Source organism: Heterodontus francisci, chromosome 9 (genome assembly GCF_036365525.1).
Source record: "Heterodontus francisci isolate sHetFra1 chromosome 9, sHetFra1.hap1, whole genome shotgun sequence".
Lineage (NCBI taxonomy): Eukaryota > Metazoa > Chordata > Chondrichthyes > Heterodontiformes > Heterodontidae > Heterodontus > Heterodontus francisci.
The window spans coordinates 43,649,489-43,666,259 of NC_090379.1; the positions used below are offsets into that span (position 1 = coordinate 43,649,489).

The following is a 16,771-nucleotide window of genomic DNA, read 5'->3' on the forward strand; positions in this document are numbered from 1 at the left end:
ATCGTGTGACATTGATCACAAGTCGTGGGAGTCAGTTGCCAGCATTCGCCAGAGCTGGCGGGCAGCCATAAAGACAGGGCTAAATTGTGGCGAGTCGAAGAGACTTAGTAGTTGGCAGGAAAAAAGACAGAGGCGCAAGGGGAGAGCCAACTGTCCAACAGCCCCAACAAACAAATTTCTCTGCAGCACCTGTGGAAGAGCCTGTTACTCCAGAATTGGCCTTTATAGCCACTCCAGGCGCTGCTTCACAAACCACTGACCACCTCCAGGCGCGTATCCATTGTCTCTCGAGATAAGGAGGCCCAAAAGAAAAGAGCAGCACCAAACCAAGAACATATGTTTATCACTTACTCTGGTTATATTTAAATAATTCTTAATACAGCAGCTCTTAAGGGTTTTCATCATTTGACATGCTACACATTGATGGACAGTCCCTGAAAACATTAAATTCAAACCAAAGTAAATCCTGTGTAGTTATTTCCGTTTCTTTGCTAATAAGTTAGGTGCTGAAACCTTCACCTTGCCAGGTATGTTTCTTGACAAGTCAGTATCCTAAATAAAATAGAAAAAAGATGCATTTAGTCTCCAGTATCAACACTAATATAGAACATGAAAACTGGACTATTTCTGCTGGATTCTGTGGTGATAAGGGGAATCCATGTAACCATCAGGAAGGAGAACACATAAACATGATCTTGAAATAATGTGAAATTAAATATTCTAAGTGAACTTTTAATTGTTTCAGCTGCCTCTTAACAACTGCAGTAGAAACACACACACTTTTTGTATGGTAGTAGAAAATAAACATAGCTTTTCAAGACAAAGATCAGCTGAATCTTTATTCTTCAGTAAACAATGTAATATCAACGACTGAAATGAAATACCATTTCACCACAAGTATTACAACAAAAAATAGAACTAGTTTATTAATAAAGTAGCATGAGCTTTTAGCATTCTACATTAAATTACTATAATAAACTATAGGCAAGTGTTTACAATATATTCCAAGTTAATTTAATATCTTCATTTTCCTAACTTTTGTGTTATAAAATTAATGAGGTCTGCATTTTCTGTCTAATGATCTGTAATCTCAGTGATGTATCATTGTTATTAACTAAAAACTGCCTCCTCAACTGCATTAAAAACTTGACCCCATGGAATGCCCACTTTTGTGAATTAAGTTACAAAGGAGAAAAAGTAGGCAGATTACATGTAACTGCAATGAGCTAGAAGCCTTCATAAAAACTGGCTCCAAAAGTACATTTGCTGTACTTCTATTCAATGCTTCCTACATAAAATACTTTTATTTGATACCGAGCTTGAACAGGATAAAGTTCCATTGTGCAAAGAATATTCTAAAACGTATTTACCTTCACACTGCGGAATAAATCTTTTTCCCGTTGCATAGCTTCTTTAGAATGCATGAAGTTGTGCAAAGCTGTTTTAGCTGCTAGAAAACAAAATCAAAAACCATTTCCCATAGTCAATTTGAAACAAGTATGTGGAGAAGATACAGTACCAAGGATTTTACATACCCTTTCCTTTCTTCTGTGTGCCAGGAGTGAGTTTCACTTTGTATCTAAAATAGAACAATACCAATTAAATGGTTTGTTTCCTGTGTGTCAAATGTACTTGTCTCTGTTAGGTAAGTTTCAACATTCCCACCAGCCCATAAATCTTCGTAAAACCAAATACAGTGAGTGATACTAAAATAGCAAAAGGCTGCAAGGACTACATTCACGTCTGAAAGTATCAAGAATTGCAAATATTAAATTGACTAGAATATAAAAATTACAAATTTGAAGAGCAGCTGTTTTGTGTAAAGCAAATTTCTATTTTGTGCCTTTGATTTTGTTCCCTCAATTTCTTCTTTCTGTTTTTAATTAACTTTCAAACATTACATCTTTCCTTCCACTACCAAGTACTTATTCTTGCCAAGGGGAACATTGTTCCCATATTTCTATCAAAGCCAATCTTGGATCAGTGACATGGATCAGTGACAACAGAGTACAGAACAGCAAATACAACGTTCCCTTTAGAGTTCCCAACCTCCTAATGTATAAATGCCTCATCCCCTCCCCCCACCCCCCATAACATGTACATACAGTACCAGTCACCGGATGGGTTGGTCTATCTCTTATATTAATTTTTAATCAATTTCTTATGTTTTATGTTTTTATTTTAACTTCCACAATCTTTAAAATTTTAGCCCTGTCCAAAAAAATCATTCACTACAACTCCGCTACTCTGCCAATTTCATACCCATACAGCCACTGCCCCTTCAATCCTATGGGATTCATTTTTGCTAACAAGGTTTATTATGTGGTACTTTAAAAAACATTTCTGAAAGCCTATATACACAACATCAACTGCACCAACCTCATCAACACTTCCTGTCACTTCATCAAAGAACTCAATCAAGTTAGTCAAACACAAATTTGCCTTTAACAAATCCGTCCTTTCATTTACTAATTCATACTTTTCCAAGTGCCAACTAATTATGTCCCAGATTATTGCCTCTAAAAGATTCCCTACCACCATGGTCAGACTGATTAGCCTGTTGTTCCCAGGTTTTTACCTGCCCCCTTTTTTGAGCATTTGTAATTCTCGGTTCCTCTGACACTATTTCCATATCGAAAGAGGATTGGAAGACTGTGGCCAAAACATCCACAATGTTTCCCCCTATTTCCCTCAGCAACCTAGGATGCATCCCATTCAGACTGGGTGACTTTGAGTAATGCCAACCTTTTAAATACCTCCTTTATTATTATCCTGTCCAATTTCTCTACTATCTACTCCTTTACAGTGATATTGGCAGTATGCTCTTGTTCAGTGAATACAGATGCAAGGTGATCTTTTTGGTCCCTAATTGTCCTCACCCTTTCTTTGACTACACTTTTACTATTTATATGTTTATAAAAGACGTTGGGTTCCCCTTTGTGTTACCCACCAATCTATTCCCATACACTCTCTTTGCCAATTAATTTATTTTTTCAGTTCTCTCTGTACTTAATGTATTCAACTTCTCTACTGTATAATGAGCCTTACATTTATCGAAAGCCTTTTTATTTTTCATCTTAATCTCTATATCTTCAGTCATCCAAGGATCTCCAGCTTTGAATGCCCTTCGTTTCTCTCTCGTGGGAATGTGTCTTGTATGTAGTTGAACTATCTCCTCTTTGAAGGCTTTCCATTGCTCATTTACTGTCTTACCTGCCAAACTTTAATTCCAATTGACCTGGTCCAGATCCCTTTTCAATTTACTGAAATTAGCTATCCTCCCATTGAATATTTTCATGTTTATTTTTTCTTTGCCCTTTTCCATAACTACTCTAAACCTAACGATATTGTGAATGACCAAATGCTTTTTGCTGATGTTGGTTGGCCAAGTCAGCGGAGGACTCCCTACTGTTTGAAAAAGTGTCCTTTGATAAACGTGTCATCTTAATGAAGGCAGGTCCTACAATGCAGGACTCCCTCAGTACCATACTGAACTGTCAGCCTAGATTATGAACTCAAGTCCCAAAATGGTGCTTGAAGCAACAACCTTCTCACTCAGACGTGAGCATGAACTAATGAGTAAACCTGAAAGTTAATTTGATTGATTACTTACTTATACAGTCCTATTTTCTCCTGCCAACTCTCGCCATCTTGCTGAAAGCATGGCACACATTGTGAATCTTAAACAACTTAAGTAAATTCTTGGCAACTGTTCATAATAAAACTTACTTATAGTTGGTCATGGCAGTGTATGGAGCACAGAAAGGTACAGCAAACAGCAATACATCATCTGGGTGAGGTTGACCAGTTAGTGAGTTCAGCAACTTCTCACCCTCCTAAAGTGAAAAGTAAAAATTTATGAAAATTAATTACTTCAATAGTCAATTACAAGTTTTCAAAGTACATTCATGTTCTTACTTAAATGCAATTCTGATAAGTAATTTGCTCTGGCTACAATACTATTAACTGAGTTATTTCTTTTACTTGTCATTCTGGAAGAATGTTCCTAGCAGTGAAATCAAGAACACTTGTGATTATTTGCAGTGAAATCGCAGGCACAAAGAGGAAATATTGCCTTGAATTATCAGACAAAAGCAAAATACTGCGGATGTTGGAAATCTGAAACCAAAACCAAAAATGCTGGAAATATGCAGGTCAGGCAGCATCCGTGGAAAGAAAAACAGAATTAACATTTCAGATCTGCGTGACCTTTCATCAGAACAGGTCTGTTTTTCTCTCCACGGATGCTGCCTAACCTGCTGAGTATTTTCACCATTTTCTGTTTTTGTCTTGAATTATTGGCCTCTTTTACCTCCATGGCCTCACTCCTCCCTACCTCAGAGAGGTCAAGGAAGAAGGGAAACGTAAATCACAGTGAGGGGAAAAGAGTAAGTGAAACAAAAGTGTTCTAGGAGTTTCCCCTTCCCAAGTGCCCATTCTTTATACTTGACCCTTGCCAGTGGGGGTCAGCAGGCTTTTCGAGCATAGGGAATTACACAGTCAAGTCAAATCCTATCTTCACTTCACCTCCACAAATGTGCATTTCTTAGCAGGGTCATTAGTACAGTGCTCAGGATTGGGAATCCTGACTTATTTTTCCCATCCACACATATGAAACCCTGAGGTCCACTGTATCAGCCCAGCGTTTGAGTTGAGATCAGCTAACTCAGCACAGATTGTATTATTCTAATATTTTAACATTTATTGTTACATTTTAATACCAAATTTAAATCACTATAATTCAACTCAAAGTTCCTTTATTTATGTTTCCCAATTTTTCTCTATATTTTATTTATTATTTTTTAAATCTTAATTTTACCTTTTTGTCAACTTTTCAATATTTCCTACACTTAATACTGCATAAAATCTCTGAATAGCTTTCAAATTCCCACACAGACCATTTCAGAGGTTGGAGTAACATCAGAAAAAAAGGCTGATCGGCTAAAAGTCGGCTCCAAAGGCCAATTTTGAATTAAAAGACTTCTATAGTTGCAGATCAGTTCAGGTCAATATGATGCATATTTACACATCAAAACAGCAAACATTTATATTCTTGGATTTCTTTATTAGTGACAATACAGAAATGGGCTATTTGGCTCAACCAATTCATGTAATCTATCCTCTATACGAGCAATCATCCGAAACCCAGGTGTCTGCCAGATTTTTGCTCATATCAATGTCCCCACCCAGTTTCTTTTGGCCCTCAGAAATATTTATTATACCTCTTGTTTGGACATTGTATGCTAATTTGGAAACCACTCCTTCTAACCCTCTATCCAAATCATTGCTGTACACGCTAAATAGAAGCAGTCTCAGAACAAGGACAGTATTGCCTACTTCTAACCACTCTGAGAAACTCTTAACTCCTGCTGTTTCCTCTTGTCCAAAAGTTTTTAATCCTATTTTCTCCTTTCCCTACTTAATCTTCTCCAATATGTGGTACCTTGTCCATGGCTTCTAAAATATACACTATATCAACTGCATTTCCCCCACCTACCATATCTGTCACTTTGTTAAAGAGGTTTATCAGTTTGACCAGCACAATCTTCCTTTCTGAAATTCATATTAGTTGCTTTTAATTATTTTCTCATCTGAATATTAGTAATTTCATCTTTAATTAAATATGTCCATATTTTCCCCGCCTCAGATGTTAAATTAACTGTTTTTTTTACAGCAGGTTAGCTCTGTCTCCCCTTTTGAAAATGGGTATTACATCAACCATTCTTCAGTCATACGAACATATGAATTAGGAGCAGGAGTAGGCCACTCGACCCTTCGAGCCTGCTCCGCCATTCAATAGGTTCATGGCTGAACTCATTACTCCACATTTCCATCTACCCCCGATAACCTTTCACCCCATTGCTTATCAAGAATCTATCTACCTCTGCCTTAAAAATATTCAAAGGCTCTGCTTCCATTGCCTTTTGAGGAAGAGAATTCCAAAGACTCACAACCCTCAGAGAAAAACATTCTCCTCATCTCTGTCTTAAATGGGCGATTCCTTATTTTTAAACAGTTGCCCCTTGTTCTAGATTCTCCACAAGGGGAAACATCCTTTCCACATCCACCCTGTCAACACCCAACAGGATCTTATATGTTTCAATCAAGTTGCCTCTTACTCTTCTAAATTCCAGCGGATACAAGCCTAGCCTGTCCAATCTTTTCTCGTAAGACAGCCCGCCCATTCCAGGTATTAGTCTAGTAAACCTTCTGCGTACTGCCTCCAATGCATTTACATCCTTCCTTAAATAAGGAGACCGATACTGTACACAGTACTCCAGATGTGGTCTCACCAATGTCCTGCATAGCTGAAGCATAACCTCCCTACTAATAAACAACCTACCTCAGCTGCCTGCGGGTCTTGCTCAGGTTCCTCCTGGTCCTAAATGTTAACAAAAATAACACAAATATTAATAAAGGACATTAATTTATCACAAATTAAAAGTACACTATGCCACTTTTGTTAGTTGATGGAATCAAAGTTTTTCAGAACATTAATGCTTAAATGGGATTTCAATGCCTTACTTCTTGGTGATCTTCTACAGCAGTCCCCTCTATAGTAATTTCTGCCAGATGATCTGTCACAATGTTGAGATCTTGTCCTTTGCTTTCAACATTACTTGTTTTGATCAAAGCATGCTGCTTCTCTTGCAGTTTTTTAGCAGGTTGTTTTGTTTTGCCTTTTTTTCCTTTCTTAACCTTTTCCTCTTTACTTGGACCTGCTGACTGGATGCAGGTAATATAAATTAAAATCCATTTACTAAAGCATTTTAAAATAGAATCTGTTTAATGTGAATTTATCCTTACCCCAAGTAATTTCATCATTAATTCACGATCCTCTTCATCTTGATCTTTATATTTTTCTTTAATTTTCTTCAGTTTAGCCTGAAAATTGCAAAACAAAGTAATAACTTCTTTTAAAAGTAGCAGCTGTATCCGAAACTAAGCAGTGATATTTTCACTTAACTAAAATGCACATTCACTGCAGTGTCACTGTCATTTGACTCTTCAGTACCAATTGTTAAATATGAAGAAAGGTTGGTGGAAATTTTCACATCATCAGATCTATAGAGTTTCTCTCTTTCTAATCTATACTTTTAATGGTGCTCATAAAAGGGAAGGTAATGGAACTCTTCCCATTTCAGGCATCCAGTGTCGCCATTAAGCACCAGTAGGCCAGAGTTAGCACAGCCAAATTCAAACTAAAACTCCCTTTACTCTTCCCTAAGAATATGCTTCGGCCTCAACACAAGTACACTCAATTTTTTAATTCTCCCAACCAGCCAACCTGTGACCTTTCAGTATCAAAATTAGTGTCAAGTTAAGAAACCATGTTGGGCTTATGCCCACTAAGAAGTGGACTGGTCAACGAAATTCATTTCACATAGGACCCTACAGTCAGCAGACTGAAGATATTTTCATCCCATTAGTCTGGATCTGAACCCAAGTCACAAAAGGGAAGTCAAGATTCAAAACCACTGCCACCCACTTCCTCCTTAACCATATTTTTACAATATTATACGAGGACCAAAGAAACATCTGAGGCACATGTAACAGCTTTTAATCGGAGAATCTTCCAAAACGGTTAACAACCATCACAGCTACAGAATCAGATAGCTGAAACCAAGCATTAAAAATAAAACATGAATGAAGAATCAGGCAAAGAAATCCAAACTGAGCTGCAGAACTACAGTACCAGTACAAGAAAACTGAAGAAATGGTTAGACTCTGTATTCAGAACTTATGAAATAGGAAAAAAGTAAACATGAAAGTCAAAAAGGATATCCTAATGCATTGTGGAGAAAGATCAATCCTAGCAAGTCCTTCAAGACCCAACTTAGGCCCAAATGAATAAATCAAGGCCTGTGGCTTATGGAACTGACTAAATTATATTAATAGTACAGTAACAATGAGTTGTTGATAAGGGGTGAAACTAAAACAGTTTTAGACAAGAGAAATATCCCCTTTTTAATGTTTTCAAGCATCCAAATAAATGGCCCTTGCTGGGTGTCTTTATCACACTGAAGTTCTGCATCTAGGAAAGGCTTGTAGTTTGAACTGCTTGCTTTAGAAACATTTAACTCACTGCTGCTCTACAGTGCAAAAATATTAGCCAATTTATGTTGTAAAAAATTTTATACCAAGACAAAACCGTTAAGATTTCAACTGCGTTATAAAAGAAAATTACATAGCATGTATAACACCGTCTAAAACAGAAGTTAGATTGATGTTTCAAGTGTAGATCCTTCCTGTCGTTTATGATGCTGATTGACCTGTTGCGACATTTTGAACTTTTTCTGTTTTGAATTGAGATTTTCAGCATTTGTAGTTTTAATGTCTTCAATTATACAGTGCGAGTACTGGAAGATTCTTATTACTGGTGTTACGACCAAAGCGGGAGGAGTGCACTGTTTATTCTAGTCCCACTTCTCCACAGGTCACAACATATATTTAAATTTTCACACTTGCCGATACGCTCAACCATATATTCTATCTTTCCCAGAATAAAACACACCAAACCAGGTTTCTTTAGTAAACAACACAATCATCAGATTATAATACAAGTCTTAACCAATAATGGAGTAAAACATACCCACACAAATTGAAATTTTAAAGCCCCTTATTTATCTTAGCCCCTCGCTCTCTCACACACACACACATATATCTATACACATAGGTTAATCAGAAAAATAAAAAGGGATTTTTGTTTATAGCGCTGTTACAAAGAAAAAAAAACACTTAGGCGGAATACTTGTCCTTGGTTTTGGTTTGGCGTCCCAAATACATATAGATGGCTGTCACTAGGATCTTGCTAGGACAGTTCTTTCCAGGCGATGCTGAAGATCAGTTTGGGAGGCTTTCCAAGAAATGCAGCTGGGGGATTCAGATAGGTCTTACAGTAGAAATGTGGCAACAAGATTTCAGTTCCCGCTCATTCGATATGCAGGGTTTCTTCAAATATGGTTGGAAATAGGAAACTGACACACTGTCTGCAAGACTTCTTTTCAAGAGAGCGAGAGAGCTGGGTCTTCTTTTGGCAGGCAAAAACCAACTGTCTTTTGTAACCGTTCAAACTGAAACTAAAAACATTTCAGAAGTCAAGCCTCCTGACCTGTCACTTCTTTGTAAACATCTCCCAAGATTCAGACAGGTGCCTTCAAGTAAGACTTGTTTACAAGCTAAATCCAGGAAACTTCTGGTGACTTTAAAAAAAAAACACAAAGTTCAGCATCGCTCCAAGATTCCAGATGAATCAATGTCCATAATTCAACTAAGTCCTTAAACCACATTTTACAAAAAAAAAAGCAATCTTGTAACACTGGTAATATCACTGGATAACTCTGACAGCTTAAAACAAAACCCATTTACTGTACAATAATATAGTATTTAAGGCAGAATACATAAATCCATCCCCACCCATTACCTTTTGTCCTCTTTTCAAAGCCTGCTGCGAAGATGATGATGATGATGATTTTTCTACAGATGGTGTTTTCTTGCCTTCAGGTTGAATTGTTAGTTCTGAGTCTTCAGTCTCTGGCTTTTTCTTTTTCTTCATTTCTCTGAAATGTACAAAAAGAAATCAATTTGATCATACCTTCTGTCCCACATCAAAAAGGGTAGGCGGTGGCGTAGTGGTATTATCACTGGACTAGTAACCCAGGGTTAACTCTGGGGACATGGGTTCGAATCCCACCACAGCAGAAGGTGGAATTTGAATTTAATTAATAAATCTGGAATTAAAAGCTAGTCTAATGATGGTCATGAAACCATTGTCGATTGTTGTAAAAACCCATCTGGTTCACTAATGTCCTTTAGGGAAGGAAATCTGCTGTCCTTACCTGGTCTGGCCTACATGTGACTCCAGACCCACAGCAATGTGGTTAACTCTTAAATGCCCTCTGAAATGGCCTAGCAAGCCACTCAGTCGTACCTAACCGCTACGAAGTTAATAAAAAGGAATGAAACCGGACGGACCACCTGGCATCGACCTAGGCACTGGAAACGACAACAGCAAACCCAGCCCTGTCGACCCTGCAAAGTCCTCCTTACTAACATTTGGGGGCTTGTGCCAAAATTGGGAGAGCTGTCCCACAGACTAGTCAAGCAACAGCTTGACATAGTCATACTCACTGAATCATACCTGACAAGCAATGTCCCAGACACTGCCATCACTATCCCTGGGTATGTCCTGTCCCACCAGCAGGACAGACCCAGCAGAGGTGGTGGCACAGTGGTATACAGTAGGGAGGGAGTTGCCCTGGGAGTCCTCAACATCGACTCCAAACCCCATGAAGTCTCATGGCATCAGGTCAAACATGGGCAAGGTAACCTCCTACTGATTACTACTTACCGTCCTCCCTCAGCTGATGACTCAGTACTCCACCATGTTGAACACCACTTGGAGGAAGCATTGAGGGTGGCAAGGGCACAAAATGTACTCTGGGTGGGGGATTTCAATGTCCATCACCAAGAGTGGCTCGGTAGCATCACTACTGACCGAGCTGGCCGAGTCCTAAAGGACATAGCTGCTAGACTGGGTCTGCGGCAGGTGGTGGGGGAACCAACACGAGGGAAAAACATACTTGACCTCGTCCTCACCAATCTGCCTGCTGCAGATGCTTCTGTCCATGACTGTATTGGTAGAAGTGACCACCGCACAGTCCTTGTGGAGACGAAGTCCCGCCTTCACATCGAGGAGTGTGGCACTATCACCGTGCTAAATGGGATAGATTTCGAACAGATCTAGCAATGCAAAACTGGGCATCCATGAGGCGCTGTGGGCCATCAGCAGCAGCAGAATTGTACTCAGCCACAATCTGTAACCTCATGGCCCAGCATATCCCCCACTCTACCATTACCATCAAGCCAGGAAATCAACCCTGGTTCAATGAAGAGTGCGGGAGGGCATGCCAGGAGCAGCACCAGGCATACCTCAAAATGAGGTGTCAACCTGGTGAAGCTACAACACAGGACTATCTGCGTGCCAAACTGCGTAAGCAGCATGCGATAGACAGAGCTAAGCGATCCCATAACCAACGGATCAGATCGAAGCTCTGCAGTCTTGCCACATCCAGCCGTGAATGGTGGTGGACAATTAAACAACTAACTGGAGGAGGTGGCTCCACAAATATCCCCATCCTCAATGATGGGGGAGCCCAGCACATCAGTGCGAAAGATAAGGCTGAAGCATTTGCAACAATCTTCAGCCAGAAGTGCCGAGTTGATGATCCATCTCTGCCACCTCCTGAAGTCCCCAGCATCACAGATGCCAGACTTCAGCCAATTCGATTCACTCCTCGTGATATCAAGAAACGACTGAAGGCACTGGATACTGCAAAAGCTATGGGCCCTGACAATATTCCAGCAATAGTACTGAAGACCTGTGCTCCAGAACTTGCCGCGCCCCTAGCCAAGCTGTTCCAGTACAGCTACAACACTGGCATCTACCCTGCAATGTGGAAAATTGCCCAGGTATGTCCTGTACACAAAAAGCAGGACAAGTCCAACCCGGCCAATTACCACCCCATCAGCCTACTCTCTATCATCAGTAAAGTGATGGAAGGTGTCATCAACAGTGCCATCAAGCAGCACTTGCTTAGCAATAACCTGCTCAGGGACACTCAGTTTGGGTTCCGCCAGAGCCTCTCAGCTCCTGACCTCATTACAGCCTTGGTTCAAACATGGAAAAAGAGCTGAACTCAAGAGGTGAGGTGAGAGTGACTGCCCTTGACATCAAGGCAGCATATGACCGAGTATGGCATCAAGGAGCCCCAGCAAAACTGAGTTCAATGGGAATCAGGGGGAAAACCCTCCGCTGGCTGGAGTCATACCTAGCGCAAAGTAAGATGGTTGTGGTTGTTGGAGGTCAATCATCTGAGCTCCAGGACATCACTGCAGGAGTTCCTCAAGGTAGTGTCCTGGGCCCAACCATCTTCAGCTGCTTCATCAATGACCTTCCTTCAATCATAAGGTCAGAAGTGGGGATGTTCGCGGATGATTGTACAATGTTCAGCATCATTCGTGACTCCTCAGATACTGAAGCAGTCCGTGTAGAAATGCAGCAAGACCTGGACAATATCCAGGCTTGAACTGATCAGTGGCAAGTTACATTCGCGCCACACAAGTGCCAGGTAATGACCATCTCCAACAAGAGAGAATCTAGCCATCTCCCCTTGACATTCAACAGCATTACTATCACTGAATCCCCCACTATCAACATCCTAGGGGTTACCATTGACCAGAAACTGAACTGGAGTAGCCATATAAATACCGTGGCTACAAGAGCAGGTCGGAGGCTAGGAATCCTGAGGCTAGTAACTCACCTCCTGACTTGCCAAAGCCTGTCCGCCATCTACAAGGCACAAGTCAGGAGTGTGATGGAATACTCTCCACTTGCCTGGATGGGTGCAGCTCCAACAACACTCGAGAAGCTTGACACCATCCAGGACAAAGCAGCCCGCTTGATTGGCACCACATCTACAAACATTCACTCCCTCCACCACTGACGCACAGTGGCAGCAGTGTGTACCATCTACAAGATGCACTGCAGCAATGCACCAAGGCTCCTTAGACAAACCCGCTACCAACTAGAAAGACAAGGGCAGCAAATACATGGGAACACCACCACCTGCAAGTTCCCCTCCAAGTCACACACCATCCTGATTTGGAACTATATCACCGTTCCTTCACTGTCGCTGGGTCAAAATCCTGGAACTCCCTTCCTAACAGCACTGTGGGTATACCTACCCCAAATGGATTGCAGCGGTTCAAGAAGGCAGCTCACCACCACCTTCTCAAGGGCAATTAGGGATGGGCATTAAATGCTGGCCTGGCCAGTGTTGCCCACATCCCATGAATGAATTAAAAAAAAAACACTGAGTAGTGCAAACTAGTAAGCATAGCAGCTGCTAGTCCTAATACAACATTAACCAAACTCACTTTTTAACCAATCACTAAATACTTTGTTTAATCTTGTCAATGAATACGAATATACCAATTAGGAGCAGGAGTAGGCCACTCGGCCCCTCGAGCCAACTCCACCATTCAATAATATCATGGCTGATCTGATTGTAACCTCGACTCCACATACCCGCCTACCCCAATAACCTTTTACCCCCTTGCTTATCAAAAATCTACCCACCTCTGCCTTAAAAATATTCAAAGACTGTGCTTCCATCGCCTTTTGAGGAAGAGCGTTCCAAAGACTCTCAACCCTCAGGAGAAAAAAATTTCTCCTCATCTCTGTCTTAAATGAGCGAGCCTTATTTTTAAATCGTGACCCCTAGTTCTAGATTCTCCCACTAGGGGAAATATCCTTTCCACATTAACCCTGTCAAGACCCCTCAGGATCCGAAGAAGGGTCACTGACCCGAAACGTTAACTCTGCTTCTCTTTCTACAGATGCTGCCAGACCTGCTGAGTGAATCCAGCATTTCTTGTTTTTGTTTCCCTCAGGATCTTATATGTTTCAAAAAAATCACCTCTTACTCTTCTAAACTCCAGTGGATACAAGCATAGCCTGTTAACCTTTCCTCATAAGACAACTCACCCATTCAAAGTATTAGTTTAGTAAACCTTCTCTGAACCACTTCCAATGCCTTTATATCCTTCCTTAAATAAGGCGACCAATACTATACACAGTACTCCAGATGTGGTCTCACCAATGCCCTGTATAACTGATGCATAACCTCCCTACTTTTGTATTCAATTCCCCTCGCAATAAATGATATCATTCTATTAGTTTTCCTAATTACTTGCTGAACCTGCATACTAACCTTTTGCGATCCATGCACTAGGAACTAGGACACCCAGATCCTCTGCATCTCAGAGCTCTACAATCTCTCACCATTTAGATAATGTGCTTTTTTATTCTTCCTGCCAAAATGGACAATTTCACATTTTCCCACATTATATTCCATTTGTCAGATCTTTGCCCACTCACTTAACCTATCTATATTCCTTTGTAACTTCCTTATATCCTCTTCACAACTTACTTTCCTACCTATCTTTGTGTCATCAGCAAATTTAGCAACCATACCTTCGCTCCTTTCAACCAAGTCACTGATATAAAATTGTAAAAAATTGAGGCCTCTGCACAGATTCCTGTGCACACCACTTGTTACATCTTGCCAACCAGAAAATGACCCACTCTTGGTTTACTGTTAGCTAGCCAATCTTCTATCCATGCCAATATGTTACTCCCCATGAGCTTTTATTTTCCCCAATAATCTTTGATGGGGCACCTTATTCAATGCCTACTGGAAATCTAAGAAACATCTCCGGTTCCCCTTTATCTACAGCACATGTTACTTCTTCAAAGAACTCCAATAAATTGGTTAAACATGATTTCCCTTTCACAAAATCATGTTGACTCTGCCTGATTACCTTGAATATTTGTAAGTGCCCTGCTATAATGTCTTTAACAACAGCTTCTAACATTTTCCCTAAGACAGATGTTAAGCTAACTGGCTTGTAGTTTCCTGCTTTTTGCCTCCTTTTTTGAATGAAGGAGTTACATTCGCTATTTCCCAATCTAATGGAACCTTCCCCAAATCTAGAGAATTGTGGAAAATTAAAACCAATGCATCAACTATCTCATTAGCCATTTCTTTTAGGACCCTAGGATGAAGTCCATCAGGACCCGGGGACTTGTCAGCCCGCAGCTCCAACAATTTGTTCAGTACCACTTCCCTGGTGATTGTGATTTTCTTGAGTTCCTTCCTTCCATTTCCTGACTTACAACTATTTCTGGGATGTTACTTGTCTCCTCTATGGTGAAGACCAATGCAAAATACCAGTTCAATTCATCTGCTATTCCTTATTTTCCCTTATTAATTCCCCAGACTGACTTTCTACAGGACCAACCCTCACTTTGTTAACTCTTTTCTTTTTTAAATATCTAGAGAAACTCTTCGTTGATTTTTATATTTCTAGCTAGCTTTCTCTTGTACTCTAATTTTCCCTTCCTTATCAATCTTTTAGTCATTCTTTGCTGTTTTTTATATTCTGTCCAATCTTCTGACCTGCCACCCATCTTTGTGCATTTTATTTCAGTTCATCTGTTTTGTTTCGAACGCTAAATGCATTCAGAATGCAAAATTTTTTTCATTCTTAATTTTTAAATTCCTGTTAACTAAATACTGGGCTGGATTTTACCTTAGGCGGATGGGAATTCACCACCGACATAAAAGTCGGTGGCGAAACCGCTTCCGCCTAGCCCGGGGATCCGTCCCACATTTTACGGGTCCCTGGGCTTTAATTGTCCCGAGGTGGGACTTCCACCCGCTTGAGGGAGGAAATCTTGCCTCAGTGAGCTGCTGACCAATCAGCAGACCGGCAGCTCTTAGTCTCAGCAGCACTACCGGGAGCGGTGGCCACTGCTGGGACTGCAACCCAGCCGACCAGATGGAGCCAGGAGACAAGGTCAGTTGGGCATGCCTCACCAGGGAGATGGGTCCTTCCCTGGTGATGCTGGAGTGGTCAGTTGGGGGGGGGCGGCATCTTGGGTCCCAGGGGTGGGTTGGGAGGTGGACCTCAATCGGGAATCCTGTGCCCGACTGCCATGGCCCCCCCGGCGCACGGAAAGGCCAGCAGCTATCACTGGGCATGCCCGTTTGCCACAGGCAAAATACCCGTGGAGGCAGGTGAGGGCCCTTAAGTGGCCACTTTAAGGGCCTTGATTGGCCTCGGGCAGGTGGGCCGTTCACCGCCACCTCCCTCCCCACGCCTGACTTCCGTAAAGTTGACCAGAGGCGGCAGCGAGGCAGGTCGGCCTTCTGGAGCCTCCCGCTCAATACACCGCTCCCATGCCACCATCCGACCCGCTGGGGCAGCGGATAATTCAGCCTAAAGAAAATTGAGACTAAAGATGCAAAAAGCAAAATCATATTAAGTCTTCAGGATATAAAGAAACTCCTAAACGCACTGCTTCCCATGGAATACACTCCCTTTTGAATTAAATCAACTAAATAATGCATGGTTGAAGTATTCAGCAATGACCAGCCAAAACTCTGAAGCACAGGATACTTAATTCGTTGTCATAAATTTTTTGTTAACACTTACGAAACTAGAGAAGATAGTTACAAGCCGTGGTGTCACATCACTGAAGCCATCATGACAAGAATTCTGAAAATTTGGGAATTCTCTGAGTGACCAGTACAGGAGTATAATACTAAGTAATAGTTGCTTATTTTACAGAAGTTCTAAATGATACTCACTTCCTTTCTTTAGCTGACAGGTGTTTCCGACTTTGTGATTTCCCATCAACCTGCAGATAGGAAACAAACTTTTACATTGATATCATTGGATCCGTCAAATTCACAACCGATGTTCTGAAGCTCGACACCATGACAAATGAAGCACAGGAATTAAGTAACTGTACTTCTGGTATACATTATAAAGAGAAGGTACAATTAGACATTGCAAAAATGTCATTACCCTGGCCAGTATAAAAGGGAAAACATTTTTATCACAATTCTAAGTGAAAACTATGAGAGTTTGTGAGAAATATCTTCATTGCTAAAATATTAACTGGATTTTGTCCTTGTTCCTTTCTCCTGGCCAAGTATTCTCATCTATAAAAATGTTGTACTCGGATCAAAATCTTCCTGGTGCATATGCTATTCAGCAAAATTAACAGATTCTAAGAATTCTCACCTCAGGAAAAGGATAGACCAGCTGAATATGTGCAGAATAAAATGTTGATAAAATGGACTACAGAGTCCATACTGAAGATATGGGTCATGCAGTGGGATTGGAAAATTATCCTTTC

The 16,771-nt window shown here is 40.8% G+C and overlaps 1 protein-coding gene across 3 annotated transcripts in view; it reads right to left on the minus strand.

Annotated features, from left to right (window-relative positions):
* Positions 1–314: 314 nt before the first annotated feature.
* LOC137373704 (ribosome quality control complex subunit NEMF-like) overlaps positions 315–16,771 on the minus strand; it is a 92,339-nt gene continuing 75,882 nt past the window's right edge. For 2 of the 3 annotated variants that reach the window (XM_068038910.1, XM_068038912.1), the window contains exons 25-33: positions 16,218–16,267; positions 9,425–9,560; positions 6,808–6,885; positions 6,526–6,726; positions 6,344–6,382; positions 3,730–3,836; positions 1,536–1,579; positions 1,371–1,450; positions 315–552 (exon numbers count right to left, since the gene is read on the minus strand). In XM_068038910.1, the coding sequence (XP_067895011.1) occupies positions 475–552; positions 1,371–1,450; positions 1,536–1,579; positions 3,730–3,836; positions 6,344–6,382; positions 6,526–6,726; positions 6,808–6,885; positions 9,425–9,560; positions 16,218–16,267 (813 nt within the window). In that variant the 3' untranslated portion in view covers positions 315–474. The remainder of the gene's footprint in view (positions 553–1,370; positions 1,451–1,535; positions 1,580–3,729; positions 3,837–6,343; positions 6,383–6,525; positions 6,727–6,807; positions 6,886–9,424; positions 9,561–16,217; positions 16,268–16,771) is intronic. The other variant, XM_068038911.1, reaches the window with a different exon arrangement.